At 43.2% G+C, this 20591-nt stretch overlaps 3 protein-coding genes across 6 annotated transcripts in view; 1 reads left to right on the top strand and 2 right to left on the bottom strand.

The window, feature by feature from the left end:
• Positions 1-7316, top strand: part of Prosap (SH3 and multiple ankyrin repeat domains prosap) — a 149014-nt gene extending 141698 nt beyond the window's left edge. For 3 of the 4 annotated variants that reach the window (XM_076819951.1, XM_076819952.1, XM_076819949.1), the window contains 2 exons: positions 1478-1778; positions 2193-5607. In XM_076819951.1, the coding sequence (XP_076676066.1) occupies positions 1478-1778; positions 2193-3400 (1509 nt within the window). In that variant the 3' untranslated portion in view covers positions 3401-5607. Of the gene's footprint in view, positions 1-1477; positions 1779-2192 lie in introns of all 4 variants that reach the window. The other variant, XM_076819948.1, reaches the window with a different exon arrangement.
• A 1097-nt stretch (positions 7317-8413) lies between these two features.
• Positions 8414-10250, bottom strand: Gstcd (glutathione S-transferase, C-terminal domain containing). The gene has a single exon (XM_076819983.1). The coding sequence runs from the start codon at positions 10248-10250 to the stop codon at positions 8538-8540; it is 1713 nt and encodes a 570-aa protein (XP_076676098.1). The 3' UTR covers positions 8414-8537.
• Positions 10251-10319: 69 nt separating this feature from the next.
• On the bottom strand, positions 10320-11197 carry Jtbr (jumping translocation breakpoint protein JTBR). The gene is made up of 3 exons (XM_076819999.1): positions 10988-11197; positions 10628-10861; positions 10320-10482 (listed from the first exon to the last, which is right to left on the bottom strand). The coding sequence occupies exons 1-3, from the start codon at positions 11041-11043 to the stop codon at positions 10320-10322; spliced, it is 453 nt and encodes a 150-aa protein (XP_076676114.1). The 5' UTR covers positions 11044-11197.
• Between the last annotated feature and the right edge of the window lie 9394 nt (positions 11198-20591).

The following is a 20591-nucleotide window of genomic DNA, read 5'->3' on the forward strand; positions in this document are numbered from 1 at the left end:
AGGACACCACCCTCGAACTTAACCGTGTAGCACATTCTAATCCTCGTCTGTCCGTAGAGTAGGTCGGTATATAGTAGTTCCCTTAAAATACTCATTTTCCTTAACAGAATCCTAACCGTATACTCGGTGGACGTACAGTGAAGCCCTAAAGTTAACCGAACGTTAAAGTAGAAATATTCTGTGCGTCGCCACAAGCTTCTTAAAGTCAGAAATTCGGTAGCTAAATCGAATCGGTAGAATCAGCAGCGCGTCCAGCGCTCCCCTCTTTAAGGGATTTATCAATAGAAGGAATAAAGGAAGCAGATCGAGATCTGAAAAGCGAGATACACTGCCCAACCGAGGCTCGCGTGTTCTTGTCCCACATTTCTATTCGGCGGCCTTGCTCCGCCAATATGGGTCGAACTTCGGGACAAGGTGGCTGAAGAGAAGGTGGGAACATAGGCAACCGCGGTTGGCATAGGTCGTAAGCCTCGGTACGACAGTAATGCACACAGTGTCTTAAAGGCGAACACCGTAGACGACAGCTCCTTGAACGTATCTACCTCAATTTACGGTGTCACTGTATCTCTGCCTAGGTGTGCGCATGGCGTATCGTCTTATTAAAGTTTCTTGGATGCCCCTTTGGTAGAATATTGATACTACACCCGATTCGGTTGGTCGTTAGCCCTCCCCGTTGATCGTGCTAATCGTTATCGACATTCCGGCCCGTGGCAGGAGTTCGAGAGACTTCCCTTCGGGATAACTAATGAAGCTCGCTCCGATGCATGCCGGCGGGGTGATGGTAGCCGTTTCTCTTTACGCATGTGTGTTATAGTTTTCACGCAAGCCAGCACGAGTGTACAGCAAGGGGCGTTCCTGGTACGAGAGAGACAACGAGGACGACTTATATTACTGATCGAAAATACTTTGTTTCTAGCGCGTCCGTGACTTGCATGATTCCAGGTGACTAAGCCATTTGCTAATGAAAACCCGATGCTCGAAAGGGCATCGGATACCACCTTCGGCTTAACGAACACGCCTCGCTCAACTAACCATGTGTGCCCGCGTAACGAACGTTTTAATTACTTGGCTTTCGCCTTTATTTTGCATGACCGTGCGGCTCCGTCGCCCACCACCGGGAGCCTTAGCGCCTCAGCGTTATTCGACTGGTCTCGCGTAGGCAAGGTCGCGCGTTGTCCTCGCGTTCCTTTGGGGCTTAAAAGCTCGGGTGTTGGTCGACTGCTTTTGGGGTTTCGACATTGGGACATTGGTGTCTCGTGCTCACTTGTGACCTCGAGACCACACAGAGATGGCACTGTCGCCCCTCTGAGCGCTTCTTATCGAAAGCTCACAGTGATCGTACGTCTTCATCGCGTGTTCGTACTTGTACAGTTTTTTTTAGTAGTAGTCAGAGCTACAGCTGTCGTCTTCGTGAACGCTGCTCTCCTCGCCACTCGCTGGATCATCTGTTCCTATTCATCCATCCGTCTGTTCGCAGTCAAACTCGAGAGTGCGCTTCTTCGGCGGACTGGGCGGCGGCTCCGATCTTCACAGGGACTTTCACAGCACGCCGGACTTGAACATGCAGGTGCAGTCTTCCGTGTTAGCTCCGAAAGGGCACAGAAGCCAGGAGGACGTGAACGCGTTGAACGGTAGAAACGGGCTACCGCCACCGAACCACCCGCCTCCACCGCCGCCAGTTGGCCAGGTCGTCAAAGTGAACGTGGGCGCGAACGTGCCGGATGTGGTTACCCCGGCCTCTGTGTACGACAATATGGCTCACATACAGCAAGTCAAAGGTATTGCCAAACGCATCTTTAGCGATCTACCACTGAACAGCGTTGCATTAAGTAGACACGTGAGCGTAAACTCATTTACGGGGTTATAATACATAGTCAGTCGACCGAAAAAAGGCGAATGTTTGTGAATTTTTTTTGAAAAAGCGAAAGCATATATTTTTACAGGACTTTTTGCACTTAAAAGAGCAACATTTAAAGAACATTTGGTAAATTTTCGTAGAAAAATATTTACGTTTATAATAAAGTAATAATCGACATCCAAGAAGCCTTTTTAAAAATTTGGTTTTGTAGCGAGCACTGCCATTCGGAACCAGATTATCTAAAATCAAGAAACAAAAATGATTTTGTTAGTATATTGTTAACTTTGTGCGAGATTATCTTGATACTACAACACTTTTCCTCCACGATGATTAGAACTAGCAGCAGCAACGACGGATGGAGGATATGGCGTGATGTCCAGCTTCCGGCCTTCGAACAGCGCGAAGCTGTACGCGTCGCCCGAGGACATGAAGACCGTGGGCTACCGTTCCCGTAGCTTGCCAGCGCACACGACCCGCTGCCACGTGAGGAAGTCGCACAGCTTGCGTACCCCTAACAACACGACTTTCAAGCCGATCGCCGGCCAGCAGAACCCGAACAACCCCGTCAGCAACAGCAACCAGGTGAACGGTAAACAGTCAGCGAACAACCAGTACGCGCAGCCCCTGAAGACCAACCGAAGCCACAGCACGGTGGGCATCAGGGAGCGAAAGAAGAAGGGCATCACCACGAGCGCTTCCATCACGAACCTCTCCTCTATATCGACCAACAACACCGGACCAGCCGTGACAAACGCTGCGCCACCGATCCCAGAACCGGATTACAGTCTATCGGAATCGGAGAACGACGAGGGCGAGGAGGAGACCGACGACGACGTTGAGTCAGAGATCGCGAAGGAACTGGAGAAAGCGGCCGCGAGGGAGAAGCTAGAGTCGACCAGAGAAACGTCCGGGAACTCGAATACCTCGGGCTCGAGCTCGTCTGGGAGCAGCTCGTTGCCCCACTCGTTCAGCGTCGAGGAGATTCAGAAGGTTCGAACGCAGCTGAAATCCTCCAAGAGTCACCCGAACGACTTCCTGCTGCAGCAGACTCAGCAGTCGCTCGCGGAGGACGGCGATAACAGCTCGAGCGGGGTGAGCTCCGATCAAGACGTGCCGGTAGGCCCGCCGACGGGTTTCGACGACACGGCCGCGAGGAATCTCGCGAACGAGGCTGCTCAGCACCCGGCGACGGTCCTCTCGGTGACTAGCGTCGAGAAGGAGGCAAATCCCAAGAGAACCAGTTACGGTGGCAGCGGTTTGCTCACCAGACACGCGGTCAGCCTTGCCCAACTGCCACCCCCGATCGAGGCGGACGCCGAGGAGCAGAGCAACGACCTGTTCGTCCCACCGCCGCCAGAGTTCAACGCTGGCCCCTCCGCCGGGAACCCCGACGAGCTGGTGTTCGCGCCGCCGCCGCAGTTCTGCGACAATAAGCAGCAGTCGCAGCAGCAGTCCCAGAACCGCGTGAAAATCATCGGCGCGATACCGAAAGTTACCGGCAGCCAGGTGAAGGCATCCGGCGGACGGTTGCACAACCAGTGAACCATCCGTTCCGTGAACTGTCGCCGACACGCGTCGAGCTAGGTAACCACCATCGCCCACAGTCAATTTAATCTTTCCGTATTTAACCCTTCCTCCAGCCGAGACCGTTGCGCGCGAATGTACGCGACCCGTTCCATCTCACTGCGTCGATGAACGAACGGGGGCGGGTACGCGACCACCGTCTCTTTGCAATAAATTTTTTCACCAGAATGCGTAAAGGAAGAGACGCTCCTCCGCGGAGCGTATGCTCGTCGCCTCTGCCGCAACTATCCGTAGCTACGCGTCTGTCCGCGGTAGCCGAGCGAAACTATTCAGCGAGTTTTTACCGTAGAGATTACGAATCGTACGAACACGCGAACACGTCGGACCCGTGAGGCGTCGGGAGCGGGCACGCTTGCCGCTGTGCTGGACGGTCTTAGCGAAACGTCCGAGCGCACCGTGTCGGCCGCCTCGTGACGTGGCCTAAGCGGCGAACCCAGAAACAGATCCACAAAGCCGTGTACCGTAGCTCGTAATTAGAGGGGAAGAGCGAGAGGGGAATTTGTGTGCGTATGGGAAACGTAACGAGCGAATGTGTAGCGCATATCGGTTTGTTTTTCATGTTTCTATCGAGGTACGACGCGTGTTTAATACTTTTACATGTAACGACCCTTAAGAACTCCTGAACGAGCAACATCGACTCACCTCTCGCCCCGCCGGAACGTTCTTCGACGAGCGACGCGTCGAGAGACACCGGGTCCCTGGCATGCTAACCAGGGATTCGTTTCAAACGCCGCTGTCTTCTTTCTGTTCGGTTTTTTCCCCCTTTCTTTAGCATTTCCGTAGCATCGAAGGCAGTCGAAGGTGCTGCGTCGACGAGAATGGGTTAGCCATATGTCGAAACGCGCGCGTGGTTGAGTTCGGGTTCCGTTTCTCTCTCCCTCTCTCTCGTGTCTAGACACTGCTCAAGAGCCTAATTACAAAGTTCTACTCGCAAAGTCATTAGAGATTGTTTCTAGTTTGTAATAACGGTCGGTAGCGTAACGACGAGTATGAATTTATCTCTAAGCTCTCGTAATCGCGTTAATAGAGAGACGCACTGTACTACTACGTTAACGCACCAACATTATTCAGCTTGTAAGATAGAATCGATCGTATTCCTTCCATTCGGATTGGTGCTACCGAGTGTCGCGGGGTGTTACGTACCTATCGACGGGCAGAAGCGATTCGATGGAACGCGACGCGGAAACAGCTCGCGTTCCGTTTCTCGCGTGCTTCCCCGCCTTTTCGTTTTTCGTAAGCAATGGAACACGCATGATTGTTGAATGATTTCGGTCCCAAGGAAATTCTCCGCGGCTGATTTATCCTTTGTATATAGTATACATGATCGGGTCAAGGAATTAACTAACCGCAATGATAATCGATGCTGAACGAGCAAAGAATGATCTCGCGGCTCTCGGTGACCAGTGCTACATACTTGTATATACCGAACAACATTGCTATGTATTTGAATATCTATAACGATGGAACGATTAATTATCATCGTCATCACATTTACGATCACACCGCGATAGGTATAAGCGATAATCCATAAAATGAGAGAAAGCAACGTCCTTCCTAATTATTGTTTCTACGCCTTTTCGAGTTTAAAAATCAATATTCATATACAAAAAGACACAGCGAGGTACGATGATGTTAAGTCGCCGCATGCTTGCCGCAAGCATGAATGAAACAATTTCGAGTCGAAGGGAATCATATAAAGATAAGTATTGAATGTTCCTTAGATATTTTATTGTTTGTTTTAATCGATCGGTAGAGCGCGAAGAGTACTGCCGACGCGCGTCTATGCCGTTTCACAAGAAGAAGAAGAAGAAGAGGAAGATTGAAGAAGCGGAGGAAAGGATAACTTGATGATATCGACTGGTTGATTCGGGTCAGTAAAGCAATATTGTACGCATTACAACGGCTCGTGTAATAATAAACCGTTTCAGAATAGAATAATTCTATCCTTGTTTGCGATCTCGACGAACGGTTCTATTAGATTCGCCGGTTACGATTTCATTTCCTCGTGCAGGCTCGCGTAGCAACAATCGAGATGCGTACGCGTCGTCGAAGTTTCACCCGTGTCGCGCGACACGCTGCGTAGCTAAGGGAAACATTGTAGTTAACGACATTCCTGCCAAAACTAATTATAATAGTGTGTATAATATATATCAAAATTTACGAGAGTTGACGCTGCACGCATTTCACGAGAGTAACGCGTACACGCTCCCCATAACGACACGTTGCTGCATTTTAATCTATTTCTTATCCGGCTGCTTAACGAAGCTATTTCAAACGCGCGATCGCTGTACAGAATGGCCTGAGATACGCGGTACAATTCGACAGAAGGGCTCTCCATTATCCACTTGTTTTCTAGACGTGGAATCAGCCCCCTTCTTTTTAAATGAGCCAAATATTTTCAGACCTGTGTGTACAGTTTGAAACGCTTTAGAATTTGTTGCTGCTGGAGAACGTTTACCTCGGCACACGAGACCGTAGAATGTTTTATATGCATAGCTCGCTATGGAAATTTTCGCGTGGCGGCAGTTTGGCCGCTGACTGTTTATTTCGGAGCTGAGGTGCGCATCGTTTGAGGTGGCAGAGCGTTGAACGATCCGAAGTCTCGAACGAAACTGAATGCATTTATGAAACGACAAAGCTGGATAGCTTGAAAAGAAACGTTTGTCAACCAGGTACAACGAATACGTTGCGATACTTCCAATTTGTTCGCCCGACGTACCTGAAACTTCAGTGTTTCAGTGCAGTGACCGTCGGCGTATAACGTTGTCCGTTGATCCCTACCGGTAAAGTATTAATTGATAGTCGTGTATCGTGACCGTCACTTCTTTTACACCCTCTGTATACACTTGTTACGATGCAAAGACGGTTTCATATTGACACTGTGTGCAACAACAGCAGACCATTCAGACTGACTTTCTCGAATTTCAGCTTTCCTCCGAATCTCACTTTTGCGTGACATCCGTTTTAGTCATTGCTCGTCGGTCAATACGTTTCTCTTTATTCTTAGTTATTATTATAATATTATCATCCTGCGATTACCGTTAGTACCTTTTGTACTATAATTACTGTATCTCAAGTTGCAAGATACGTGCAATTTTTCGACGATAAATAATAATCGATCATGTTCAAATAACGACAGCAGAGTTCAGTGTATAACAATCCTCCCTTATCTAATTGATTGTCTCTTCACCAATATTTTCTGCTTATTTATAATAGGTAGGGGTAAATCAAATTGCAAGTATGTATAGTACGATCATCTCGTTTATTGTTTCTTTACATCTTAATTGGAACTATACAATACATTTTAATACATTAGTCGATACAGCTCTTCATTACTATAAATAACTACTAGAGTATTTGTGCCGGAAAAGTATTAATTATGGAGAATTATATATCTTATTAACTAATGTGCCCCATTCGGATATGCAACCCTGTGTACCAGCTGGTTTCGACATCTGGTGGTGCTGCTTAGGAATTAAAGTACCCCCGAAGCTATGCACACCAGAGGATCTTCTTGATAGAGCACATAGAGGGTTGCACAACTCGTGGGGCAGTTTAATCATCAACAAAGTAACCTATAGACCTATCATGCAATGTAATTTTGTGTCACACGCGCTCGGGGGACTCGCGAGCCCCCTTACCATTTCCGGGTCGCATGCAAGTACCCCTTGATAAGTTAATAATTTTATAATTTAACCTTTAAACAACTGTGAAGTGATATTATTTAAATAACTTACCTAACCTAATTCTTTTTACCTGTGTAATTTTTTATAATTTCTGTGTATATACTTTACGGACACGGTATTAGAATTGCAAAGTAATTTAAGTGTATTCTACCAGATGATGAAATAAAATGGTTATATTGTGGAGATAATTTAATTCTTTATACGTTTTACATGAAATTATGTCGTAACATATTTCGTATTTTTTATAATTACAGAAATAGACAGGTTACTAAAAATATTGTTCCTCTTGTTGCAGGTGAAACTTGGGAATATTTCTCCGTGGACAGGAACTTTACGTGGATCAAATGATGGAAAATTGTTGGCCTCAACAATGAACATACAAAGATAGTGATTTTATATATAAAGTAAGAAGTACTAGTGCCATCTTAATGTAATTGTTGGAACGTATTTACAAAACCTGCTTTTCCGTTTCCGTACGACCCACAAATTCTGATTTTTCCCACCAAATTTGGAATTCTAACTCACCCACAAATCAAAATAAACTTCAACTTTCCCATAAGAACTAAAATTTCGGCTCCGCAACTTCTCTTGCAGGTGCAGCGCGAAAATCTGCTTCTCTTGCAGGTGCAGCAACTAAAAAACAGCTTATTCCGAATTTTATTGCACGATTCTTGCACCTGCAAGAGAGGCAAAATTTCGGCCTGCATCTGCAAAAAGCCAAATTTCGGCTCCGCAACTTCTCTTGCAGGTGCAGCGCGAAAATCTGCTTCTCTTGCAGGTGCGGCAACTCAAAAACGGCTTATTCTGAATTTCATTGCACGATTCTTGCACCTGCAAGAGAGGCAGAATTTCGGCCTGCATCTGCAACGAAGTTGCAAACCGATATTTTATTTCTTGAACACCCAGTTTCCATTTGCAATAATGTTGAAAAAAATTTGTCATTTGCAACTTTGTTGCAGTTTCGCGGGACGTTAAATAACTTACCTGAATACTTACCACATTGTGCACGATCATAAGGCGACGCTTAGTTGCTAAGATATGAGCAGTGCATGAGTACTGTGAAGAGTGAAGTATAGAAGGTGAAGCGTGATGTATAGAGCGTGAAGTGTAAAGTATAGAGGGTAAGTGTAAAGTATTAAGGGTGAAGTGTGAGCTGTGCTATAATCATATATACCCATCAGAGTTAATGATAGAATATAAGACGTGATTTGTGAATTATAAAGGATTTTCTATAAATCAATATAAGAAAATTTGGTGGTTGATAAAATCGAAAGAAAGAAAGGTGTTTGCCTTAAATCTATTTTTATTTGCAAATGCATTCATCTGATAACAAGAATAGCTTTCAGTGGCTTCCAATTTATAAAATCGCTATACACTAAAAGTATAGAAATTACAAGAATTCGGTATACTTAACTAACACCATTTGTGTTCACAATTTCTTTTCTAGGAATCCCTACCAATATATGATTTTTCGGTGTACAGGTGTTCGGTATAAACTTTGAAAGATGCACTGTGTAACCAAATTGTTCGGCCTGCAGTTTCCTGTCAGTGTCTACAATCGCCATACACTCATACCCTTGCTTCGTTTTAACGTTCTTCTCGTCGTGCGTTTGATCGGCCGCGTGACTCAGTATCGTATACTTCGCCGGATCCATATGTTTCCTGAAAACGTTGCTCCTCGGATACGACAAGTGATGACAATCCCGCAACGATCCGTAACAACACGGGCAGCAGACAAAGATCGCCCTGTTTCTGGTGCATTGTTGTATAACCAAGTCAGTCGCGACGCCGCACGCGTGTAGCGACATACCGATGTCGAAATGACCCTTGAAATAATCTAAATTGCATTGATAGAATTTCACATTCGCCAGCTGTAGCTTCTTCACCCTCTCTTTGGCTCTGTTCAACGATTCCTCTTTATTCTCTAATAATATCACGGTACAGTGCGGCAACAGGTACGCGACCAAGATACCTAAATGGCCACTACCGGAACAGAAGTCCACGATTATGTCCCCAGCTTTCGCCAATTTCATCACGGGCTTGCACATATTCTGCAGCTGCGCCTGCTTCTTCATCAAACGCGCCGGTGGCAAGGAACCACCCTCAGGTGTGGCCTCATAAGGAATCGTTAGCCAATCTAGATTCAATTCCGCCCCGAACGGCTCAGAGTCAAGCTTCGTCTGTATATTCAAACCTCTGAACAATTCCAACGACTGGTCTACGTCTTCCTGTTTCGTGTAAACGCGACTTAACGGCTTGCGCCTGTTCGACTCGTTTTTGCACAAACTAGGGTCCGCTACTTGAGGAAGAACGTAATCGACTCCGGCTACGTTCTTCAACAGCGGCAGACATTCGAGACAATTGACTATGATCTGATCCTCTATTATTTTGTTGTACCACTTAGCGGTTAGCGGGAGCAGCTTTAGCGTACTCTCGCTCGAAAATACGGTCAATAGGATGTGAGTGCAGACGAATATAATCAGGTCCAGCAGCGACGCGGACGAACCTTTGGTGTAGGTGTGTTCCAGCGAACGCGTTCCGTTCAATAGAACTACGTTCTCAGCGGAAAACTTTTTCGACATGCTATATTTGTACAGGTTGTGCAATTTAATGGGTTGCGACATATGGTGCTCGAACCTCACCATACTGGAAGGCAATTCGTTCCGCGCCGCGCTCTCGGAGTGCAAGAATTTCAAGGTCAGAATCAGATCCACCTCGCAGAATTTCGTCCACACGCTCGTCTCTGAGCAGGCCGTCAGACACGAATCTTTGAAGCCCAACAGCTTCCGGCAATAATGTTTCGGATACTCCGTCGTCACCTCTTTAATGATCTGCCGCAGAATGGCACAGAGACCCGCGATGCAACTACTTTTATTTACATCGATGATTGGCAGCTCACAAGAGCTCACGGTATACGGGATCTTATTTGCATCCATCACTTCATATGCAAACGTAGAAATGTCGATCGTGTACGCTTGTTCGAGAGGCTTCTTCTCGCTCGATACAAGCTTAATATTGATTTTCGAATCGCAGTACTTTATCGTGAATAACGTTACTATCGTCTCTATCGGCGCCAGGCATAATTTCGACAGAGAATATACTTTCAAATAGGCAACGTCCATCTTTCCGATGTGCCTGCGCGATCGTAATGGCACTGATACAAGAAGTAGAGGCTAATCGCTGAAGGCTAGCTAGACGCTAGCTCTTAGTTGCCTGGCTACTTTCCTTATTATCCTCTGCCTCAGTATATTCTCCCGCCAATAGACGCTGATGCAGGAACTGAATGCCAAAATAAACATGAATGTTTCAAACTTCCAGAAGACTCTTTCTTCTAACCAAGCTACCCTGTCGCAACTGAAATGCATACATCGAGATGTAACATACTTTACGAATTATCATAAATTACATAAGACGTTGTAGAGCAGCAGCTGAACCTCGCTTACTCGCCATTGTAATTTTAATTTTAATTGTAATGGTGCTATAAAGTCATTTAATTTACCTTCTCGTTATAGTTTCTCCGCTTCTACATTTTAGTACTTCTTTGTACCTCGCGTGGACACATACATCAATGCTTTTACTTGCTATTTCAAACGCGGTACACGGGTGACATTCTGAAGTTATCTCGTACTCGTCGCCGGACATGCATGTCGCGTTGTTTTCATAGTTCTCCAAATAAAGCTTGTTGGAGCTGTCCGTCCAGTGGCTTTCGACGATCAGTACTAAAACTGTTAACCTACAATGAGAACAGATATAGCTGTGACGGATATTGCAGAAGCGTTTTATAATATCAGTGCGTCTCTTCGATGCATGCCGATTCAAATAAGATACGGTAACTATAAGATGTGAACGGAAAACTAACCCTCCCAATAGTGTAATGCCAATTAACATTCGTTTCTTCGTACACAACTCGATCATGTCGGTGTACACTATTTCATGAAGTCCCACGGTTCCTGTCAAGTCCCGGGATCCATGTGAACAGTCGGTAAAACCTTTTCGAACGAATTACACAGGAAAACAGATCTAACTACTTAAAAAATAAATACTGCCTTATTAAACACGATTCATACTGCACACACATGCACGTGTGTTCGCTACAGCGAACTTCGCCGTAACTGCGAGTAATTCACATTTTTGTCGCAAGGTAGCGGGCCAACTACTTGCGACGTAGTGATCCTCTAGAGCAGGCTTGGGAATTAAGGGGGTAGACACGTCACGTATTACAGCATTTTTTTCTGCACAGAAATGGTAATACCGATAGATCGACGATTACCCGGTGAACGCGAGAAGGAGCTGTTTGCTATTTCTGTATTCTATTCTGAATAAGGAAAGAAATTCTCAACTGTTCCGTTATACTTATAAAAATTTAAACGGAAAGTCGGCTGGTACTGTAAACGTAGAAAATTCATTGTACATTTTAATTACTTGAAATGTGCTTATGCTACAATATTCTACGTTAGTAGTAAGGAATTCTAAGTGAAAAGGGAATATAGATGAGGGAATGTCCCCAGAAAATGAAATTTGTTAGGTTAGACATTTTTTTACTAGCAAAGCACCGAAACAGAACATGAAATACACTTATTACACGTCCTCTGCAGAAAGCAGTTATCAACAAACATATATACAAAATTGTATTGAATGTTGAATTGGGCTAGTGAAAATGCGCAGACTGGATGCGCGTGATTATTATGTGGTCGGCTCCTCGAAGTGACAGAAAATATAACCTAAATATATGCTATATGACAACAAATGTTTAGTGGCTATTTCAGCTTCAAAGGCATCGCCTTAAAGTTGCAAATAAGAGGCGCAGGCCTTTCAAGAGGCGTTCGAAAATTCTGCGTCTCTTCGTGATACAGTCACTGTCTCGAAACATCTGCGCCATTTCACGCTCTTTAATTTGCTTTCCGGAGACGTTACTTTGTGCCATCTCTTTCGACGGCATGTTATCCTGTTACAAAGCCCAATTTTGTGCATTCTGAAAATTTTTGACAGATTTTGGCCCAGGTATCAGGAGAACATGAAGCGAAAAGAGGTATTCTGAATTTCAGCTTCGAAGGCATCCTCGATTCTCTCTCCGAAGACGTTACTTAGTGCCACCTCTTTCGACATCATGTTATCCTGTTACGAAGCCTGATTTTAGAGATATCTAAAAATTTTCGCCAGATTTTGGCCCAGGTATCAGGAGAACATGAAGCGAAAAGAGGTGTTCTGAATTTCAGCTTCGAAGGTATCCTCGATTCTCTCTCCGAAGACGTTACTTAGTGCCACCTCTTTCGACATCATGTTCTCCTAGTACATAGCCCAATTTTGTGCATTCTGAAAATTTTTGCCAGATTTTGGCCCAGGTATCAGGAGAACATGAAGCGAAAGGAGGTATTCTGAATTTCAGCTTCGAAGGCATCCTCGATTCTCTCTCCGAAGACGTTACTTAGTGCCACCTCTTTCGACATCATGTTATCCTGTTACAAAGCCCAATTTTGTGCATTCTGAAAATTTTTGCCAGATTTTGGCCCAGGTATCAGGAGAACATGAAGCGAAAGGAGGTATTCTGAATTTCAGCTTCGAAGGCATCCTCGATTCTCTCTCCGAAGACGTTACTTAGTGCCACCTCTTTCGACATCATGTTATCCTGTTACAAAGCCCAATTTTGTGCATTCTGAAAATTTTTGCCAGATTTTGGCCAATATATCAGGAGAACATGAAGCGAAAGGAGGTATTCTGAATTTCAGCTTCGAAGGCATCCTCGATTCTCTCTCCGAAGACGTTACTTAGTGCCACCTCTTTCGACATCATGTTATCCTGTTACGAAGCCCAATTTTGTGCATTCTGAAAATTTTTGCCAGATTTTGGCCCAGGTATCAGGAGAACATGAAGCGAAAGGAGGTATTCTGAATTTCAGCTTCGAAGGCATCCTCTATTCTCTCTCCGAAGACGTTACTTAGTGCCACCTCTTTCGACATCATGTTATCCTGCTACAAAGCCCAATTTTGTGCATTCTGAAAATTTTTGCCAGATTTTGGCCCAGGTATCAGGAGAACATGAAGCGAAAGGAGGTATTCTGAATTTCAGCTTCGAAGGCATCCTCGATTCTCTCTCCGAAGACGTTACTTAGTGCCACCTCTTTCGACATCATGTTATCCTGTTACAAAGCCCAATTTTGTGCATTCTGAAAATTTTTGCCAGATTTTGGCCCAGGTATCAGGAGAACATGAAGCGAAAGGAGGTATTCTGAATTTCAGCTTCGAAGGCATCCTCGATTCTCTCTCCGAAGACGTTACTTAGTGCCACCTCTTTCGACATCATGTTATTCTAGTACATAGCCCAATTTTGTGCATTCTGAAAATTTTTGCCAGATTTTGGCCCAGGTATCAGGAGAACATGAAGCGAAAGGAGGTATTCTGAATTTCAGCTTCAAAGGCATCGCCTTAAAGTAGCAAACAAGAGCTACGCCTTTCATGGGCCTTTAAACAGTTCTCGGTTAATGTGATGCTTTTGAAAGACTCGAAGCTTGTAATTTCTGAATACTATTAAATGGGCACTAGTTGCAAAATTTTCTTCAATATCGACTTATTAACAAAGGAAATCTATGGTATTCTTAAGGAAATACCATAGATATTTGAAATTTGGATAGGAATATGTAAAAGGTATTTCTGAATAATAATACAGTTTGTTTCAAGTTTCTTTCTATATATTTGCATAAAAGGCCTTTACAGTGTTACAATAAAGTATAAGGTATATAAAGTCACTATTTTCTTGTGATTACTATCAAGGTTTCCATCATTCCGTCGAAATATTCCGAAGTTAAAACCTGTAAGAAGAAAAATATTTTTAGTAACATGACTTGTCTATTATTGAAAATGGGAGAAACGTTACAACATTTTGTCACGCATGAAAATATATTAGTAAAGGGAATAATTTTATTGTGCAACATGTTGATTGAAATTAGTCGTTTTAGATTTTATATGTTTCCGGTAAGATTTAATATTAATTCCTACTACTCGTAGCACTGTAATCTTATTTTAATAAGTTGGTAACGTTGGGTGCGACACGAGAAGCGGCCAATTCAGCAACTACCTACTCTGAAATCTGTTGAAATGCTGTGCGTGTGTGCGTGCTTGTATATGTGTGACATGTTTAGAGTTTAGAGTGTGCCGATGCGATGTAACTAATTTCACATACTGTAACTAGAGCGATTATTAATCGTGTATATTTCTGCTTTACAGGTAAGGAATTTTTACATAAAAGACGTTAAACCGGCTGCATTTTCGACTGTGTCCATTGATATGAAATTTGCACAAGATACTGCTTCAGCCGAATTACCCAGTTACACTTGTAACATTTCATTGTACTGCATTTCACTTATTTGAATAAATTGGAGCTAAGTGGTAAAAGAGTTTTTTTATTTAACGAGCACTACTTACTCCTTCCTATTCCAAATCACATATAAAAGACATGCTAAAAAGAACACCTAAAAAGATCCTTCCACGCAGAGTGGTTTTAAAACTCTTCGCATTAAAGCACTACTTTAAATATGCCATTCCTTACTCTCAAACTCTATCGACTTTCGTTCAAGGCTTCTACTTCTCTTCAGAGACATTACTTTGCGCTACCTCTTTCCACGTCATGTTATCCTGTTACGAAGTCTGATTTTAGAGATATCTGAAAATTTTTGCCAGATTTTGGCCCAGGTATCAGGAGAACATGAAGCGAAAGGAGGTATTCTGAATTTCAGCTTCGAAGGTATCCTCGATTCTCTCTCCGAAGACGTTACTTAGTGCCACCTCTTTCGACATCATGTTATCCTGTTACGAAGCCTGATTTTGTGCATTCTGAAAATTTTTGCCAGATTTTGGCCAATATATCAGGAGAACATGAAGCGAAAGGAGGTATTCTGAATTTCAGCTGCGAAGGCATCCTCGATTCTCTCTCCGAAGACGTTACTTAGTGCCACCTCTTCCGACATCATGTTATCCTGTTACGAAGCCCAATTTTGTGCATTCTGAAAATTTTTGCCAGATTTTGGCCCAGGTATCAGGAGAACATGAAGCGAAAAGAGGTATTCTGAATTTCAGCTTCGAAGGCATCCTCGATTCTCTCTCCGAAGACGTTACTTAGTGCCACCTCTTTCGACATCATGTTCTCCTAGTACATAGCCCAATTTTGTGCATTCTGAAAATTTTTGCCAGATTTTGGCCAATATATCAGGAGAACATGAAGCGAAAGGAGGTATTCTGAATTTCAGCTTCGAAGGCATCCTCGATTCTCTCTCCGAAGACGTTACTTAGTGCCACCTCTTTCGACATCATGTTATCCTGTTACGAAGCCTGATTTTGTGCATTCTGAAAATTTTTGCCAGATTTTGGCCAATATATCAGGAGAACATGAAGCGAAAGGAGGTATTCTGAATTTCAGCTTCGAAGGCATCCTCGATTCTCTCTCCGAAGACGTTACTTAGTGCCACCTCTTTCGACATCATGTTATCCTGTTACAAAGCCCAATTTTGTGCATTCTGAAAATTTTTGCCAGATTTTGGCCCAGGTATCAGGAGAACATGAAGCGAAAGGAGGTATTCTGAATTTCAGCTTCGAAGGCATCCTCGATTCTCTCTCCGAAGACGTTACTTAGTGCCACCTCTTTCGACATCATGTTATCCTGTTACGAAGCCTGATTTTGTGCATTCTGAAAATTTTTGCCAGATTTTGGCCCAGGTATCAGGAGAACATGAAGCGAAGAGAGGTATTCTGAATTTCAGCTTCGAAGGCATCCTCGATTCTCTCTCCGAAGAAGTTACTTTGTGCCACCTCTTTCGACATCACGTTCTCCTAGTACATAGCCCAATTTTGTGCATTCTGAAAATTTTTGCCAGATTTTGGCCCAGGTATCAGGAGAACATGAAGCGAAAGGAGGTATTCTGAATTTCAGCTTCGAAGGCATCCTCGATTCTCTCTCCGAAGACGTTACTTAGTGCCACCTCTTTCGACATCATGTTATCCTGTTACGAAGCCTGATTTTGTGCATTCTGAAAATTTTTGCCAGATTTTGGCCAATATATCAGGAGAACATGAAGCGAAAGAAGGTATTCTGAATTTCAGCTGTGAAGGCATCCTCGATTCTCTCTCCGAAGACGTTACTTAGTGCCACCTCTTTCGACATCATGTTATCCTGTTACGAAGCCCAATTTTGTGCATTCTGAAAATTTTTGCCAGATTTTGGCCCAGGTATCAGGAGAACATGAAGCGAAAGGAGGTATTCTGAATTTCAGCTTCGAAGGCATCCTCGATTCTCTCTCCGAAGACGTTACTTAGTGCCACCTCTTTCGACATCATGTTATCCTGTTACGAAGCCCAATTTTGTGCATTCTGAAAATTTTTGCCAGATTTTGGCCAATATATCAGGAGAACATGAAGCTAAAGGAGGTATTCTGAATTTCAGCTTCGAAGGCATCCTCGATTCTCTCTCCGAAGACGTTACTTAGTGCCACCTCTTTCGACATCATGTTATCCTGTTACAAAGCCCAATTTTGTGCATTCTGAAAATTTTTGCCAGATTTTGGCCCAGGTATCAGGAGAACATGAAGCGAAAGGAGGTATTCTGAATTTCAGCTTCGAAGGCATCCTCGATTCTCTCTCCGAAGACGTTACTTAGTGCCACCTCTTTCGACATCATGTTATCCTGTTACGAAGCCCAATTTTGTGCATTCTGAAAATTTTTGCCAGATTTTGGCCCAGGTATCAGGAGAACATGAAGCGAAAGGAGGTATTCTGAATTTCAGCTTCGAAGGCATCCTCGATTCTCTCTCCGAAGACGTTACTTAGTGCCACCTCTTTCGACATCATGTTATCCTGTTACGAAGCCCAATTTTGTGCATTCTGAAAATTTTTGCCAGATTTTGGCCAATATATCAGGAGAACATGAAGCGAAAGGAGGTATTCTGAATTTCAGCTTCGAAGGCATCCTCGATTCTCTCTCCGAAGACGTTACTTAGTGCCACCTCTTTCGACATCATGTTATCCTGTTACGAAGCCTGATTTTGTGCATTCTGAAAATTTTTGCCAGATTTTGGCCAATATATCAGGAGAACATGAAGCGAAAGGAGGTATTCTGAATTTCAGCTTCGAAGGCATCCTCGATTCTCTCTCCGAAGACGTTACTTAGTGCCACCTCTTTCGACATCATGTTATCCTGTTACAAAGCCCAATTTTGTGCATTCTGAAAATTTTTGCCAGATTTTGGCCCAGGTATCAGGAGAACATGAAGCGAAAGGAGGTATTCTGAATTTCAGCTTCGAAGGCATCCTCGATTCTCTCTCCGAAGACGTTACTTAGTGCCACCTCTTTCGACATCATGTTATCCTGTTACGAAGCCTGATTTTGTGCATTCTGAAAATTTTTGCCAGATTTTGGCCAATATATCAGGAGAACATGAAGCGAAAGAAGGTATTCTGAATTTCAGCTGCGAAGGCATCCTCGATTCTCTCTCCGAAGACGTTACTTAGTGCCACCTCTTTCGACATCATGTTATCCTGTTACGAAGCCCAATTTTGTGCATTCTGAAAATTTTTGCCAGATTTTGGCCCAGGTATCAGGAGAACATGAAGCGAAAGGAGGTATTCTGAATTTCAGCTTCGAAGGCATCCTCGATTCTCTCTCCGAAGACGTTACTTAGTGCCACCTCTTTCGACATCATGTTATCCTGTTACAAAGCCCAATTTTGTGCATTCTGAAAATTTTTGCCAGATTTTGGCCCAGGTATCAGGAGAACATGAAGCGAAAGGAGGTATTCTGAATTTCAGCTTCGAAGGCATCCTCGATTCTCTCTCCGAAGACGTTACTTAGTGCCACCTCTTTCGACATCATGTTATCCTGTTACAAAGCCCAATTTTGTGCATTCTGAAAATTTTTGCCAGATTTTGGCCAATATATCAGGAGAACATGAAGCGAAAGGAGGTATTCTGAATTTCAGCTTCGAAGGCATCCTCGATTCTCTCTCCGAAGACGTTACTTAGTGCCACCTCTTTCGACATCATGTTATCCTGTTACGAAGCCCAATTTTGTGCATTCTGAAAATTTTTGCCAGATTTTGGCCCAGGTATCAGGAGAACATGAAGCGAAAGGAGGTATTCTGAATTTCAGCTTCGAAGGCATCCTCTATTCTCTCTCCGAAGACGTTACTTAGTGCCACCTCTTTCGACATCATGTTATCCTGCTACAAAGCCCAATTTTGTGCATTCTGAAAATTTTTGCCAGATTTTGGCCCAGGTATCAGGAGAACATGAAGCGAAAGGAGGTATTCTGAATTTCAGCTTCGAAGGCATCCTCGATTCTCTCTCCGAAGACGTTACTTAGTGCCACCTCTTTCGACATCATGTTATCCTGTTACAAAGCCCAATTTTGTGCATTCTGAAAATTTTTGCCAGATTTTGGCCCAGGTATCAGGAGAACATGAAGCGAAAGGAGGTATTCTGAATTTCAGCTTCGAAGGCATCCTCGATTCTCTCTCCGAAGACGTTACTTAGTGCCACCTCTTTCGACATCATGTTATTCTAGTACATAGCCCAATTTTGTGCATTCTGAAAATTTTTGCCAGATTTTGGCCCAGGTATCAGGAGAACATGAAGCGAAAGGAGGTATTCTGAATTTCAGCTTCAAAGGCATCGCCTTAAAGTAGCAAACAAGAGCTACGCCTTTCATGGGCCTTTAAACAGTTCTCGGTTAATGTGATGCTTTTGAAAGACTCGAAGCTTGTAATTTCTGAATACTATTAAATGGGCACTAGTTGCAAAATTTTCTTCAATATCGACTTATTAACAAAGGAAATCTATGGTATTCTTAAGGAAATACCATAGATATTTGAAATTTGGATAGGAATATGTAAAAGGTATTTCTGAATAATAATACAGTTTGTTTCAAGTTTCTTTCTATATATTTGCATAAAAGGCCTTTACAGTGTTACAATAAAGTATAAGGTATATAAAGTCACTATTTTCTTGTGATTACTATCAAGGTTTCCATCATTCCGTCGAAATATTCCGAAGTTAAAACCTGTAAGAAGAAAAATATTTTTAGTAACATGACTTGTCTATTATTGAAAATGGGAGAAACGTTACAACATTTTGTCACGCATGAAAATATATTAGTAAAGGGAATAATTTTATTGTGCAACATGTTGATTGAAATTAGTCGTTTTAGATTTTATATGTTTCCGGTAAGATTTAATATTAATTCCTACTACTCGTAGCACTGTAATCTTATTTTAATAAGTTGGTAACGTTGGGTGCGACACGAGAAGCGGCCAATTCAGCAACTACCTACTCTGAAATCTGTTGAAATGCTGTGCGTGTGTGCGTGCTTGTATATGTGTGACATGTTTAGAGTTTAGAGTGTGCCGATGCGATGTAACTAATTTCACATACTGTAACTAGAGCGATTATTAATCGTGTATATTTCTGCTTTACAGGTAAGGAATTTTTACATAAAAGACGTTAAACCGGCTGCATTTTCGACTGTGTCCATTGATATGAAATTTGCACAAGATACTGCTTCAGCCGAATTACCCAGTTACACTTGTAACATTTCATTGTACTGCATTTCACTTATTTGAATAAATTGGAGCTAAGTGGTAAAAGAGTTTTTTTATTTAACGAGCACTACTTACTCCTTCCTATTCCAAATCACATATAAAAGACATGCTAAAAAGAACACCTAAAAAGATCCTTCCACGCAGAGTGGTTTTAAAACTCTTCGCATTAAAGCACTACTTTAAATATGCCATTCCTTACTCTCAAACTCTATCGACTTTCGTTCAAGGCTTCTACTTCTCTTCAGAGACATTACTTTGCGCTACCTCTTTCCACGTCATGTTATCCTGTTACGAAGTCTGATTTTAGAGATATCTGAAAATTTTTGCCAGATTTTGGCCCAGGTATCAGGAGAACATGAAGCGAAAGGAGGTATTCTGAATTTCAGCTTCGAAGGTATCCTCGATTCTCTCTCCGAAGACGTTACTTAGTGCCACCTCTTTCGACATCATGTTATCCTGTTACGAAGCCTGATTTTGTGCATTCTGAAAATTTTTGCCAGATTTTGGCCAATATATCAGGAGAACATGAAGCGAAAGGAGGTATTCTGAATTTCAGCTGCGAAGGCATCCTCGATTCTCTCTCCGAAGACGTTACTTAGTGCCACCTCTTCCGACATCATGTTATCCTGTTACGAAGCCCAATTTTGTGCATTCTGAAAATTTTTGCCAGATTTTGGCCCAGGTATCAGGAGAACATGAAGCGAAAAGAGGTATTCTGAATTTCAGCTTCGAAGGCATCCTCGATTCTCTCTCCGAAGACGTTACTTAGTGCCACCTCTTTCGACATCATGTTCTCCTAGTACATAGCCCAATTTTGTGCATTCTGAAAATTTTTGCCAGATTTTGGCCAATATATCAGGAGAACATGAAGCGAAAGGAGGTATTCT

Source organism: Andrena cerasifolii, chromosome 9, assembly GCF_050908995.1.
Source record: "Andrena cerasifolii isolate SP2316 chromosome 9, iyAndCera1_principal, whole genome shotgun sequence".
In the NCBI taxonomy this organism is placed as follows: Eukaryota; Metazoa; Arthropoda; class Insecta; order Hymenoptera; family Andrenidae; genus Andrena; species Andrena cerasifolii.

Coding starts and splice junctions, on each gene's coding strand:
- Gstcd (XM_076819983.1), bottom strand. CDS start 10,250: ATGGACGTTGCCTATTTGAAAGTATATTCTCTGTCGAAATTATGCCTG.
- Jtbr (XM_076819999.1), bottom strand. CDS start 11,043: ATGATCGAGTTGTGTACGAAGAAACGAATGTTAATTGGCATTACACTA. Junction 10,862..10,987: donor GGCATTACACTATTGGGAGG/GTTAGTTTTCCG, acceptor TTCTCATTGTAG/GTTAACAGTTTTAGTACTGA. Junction 10,483..10,627: donor GGAGAAACTATAACGAGAAG/GTAAATTAAATG, acceptor TATGCATTTCAG/TTGCGACAGGGTAGCTTGGT.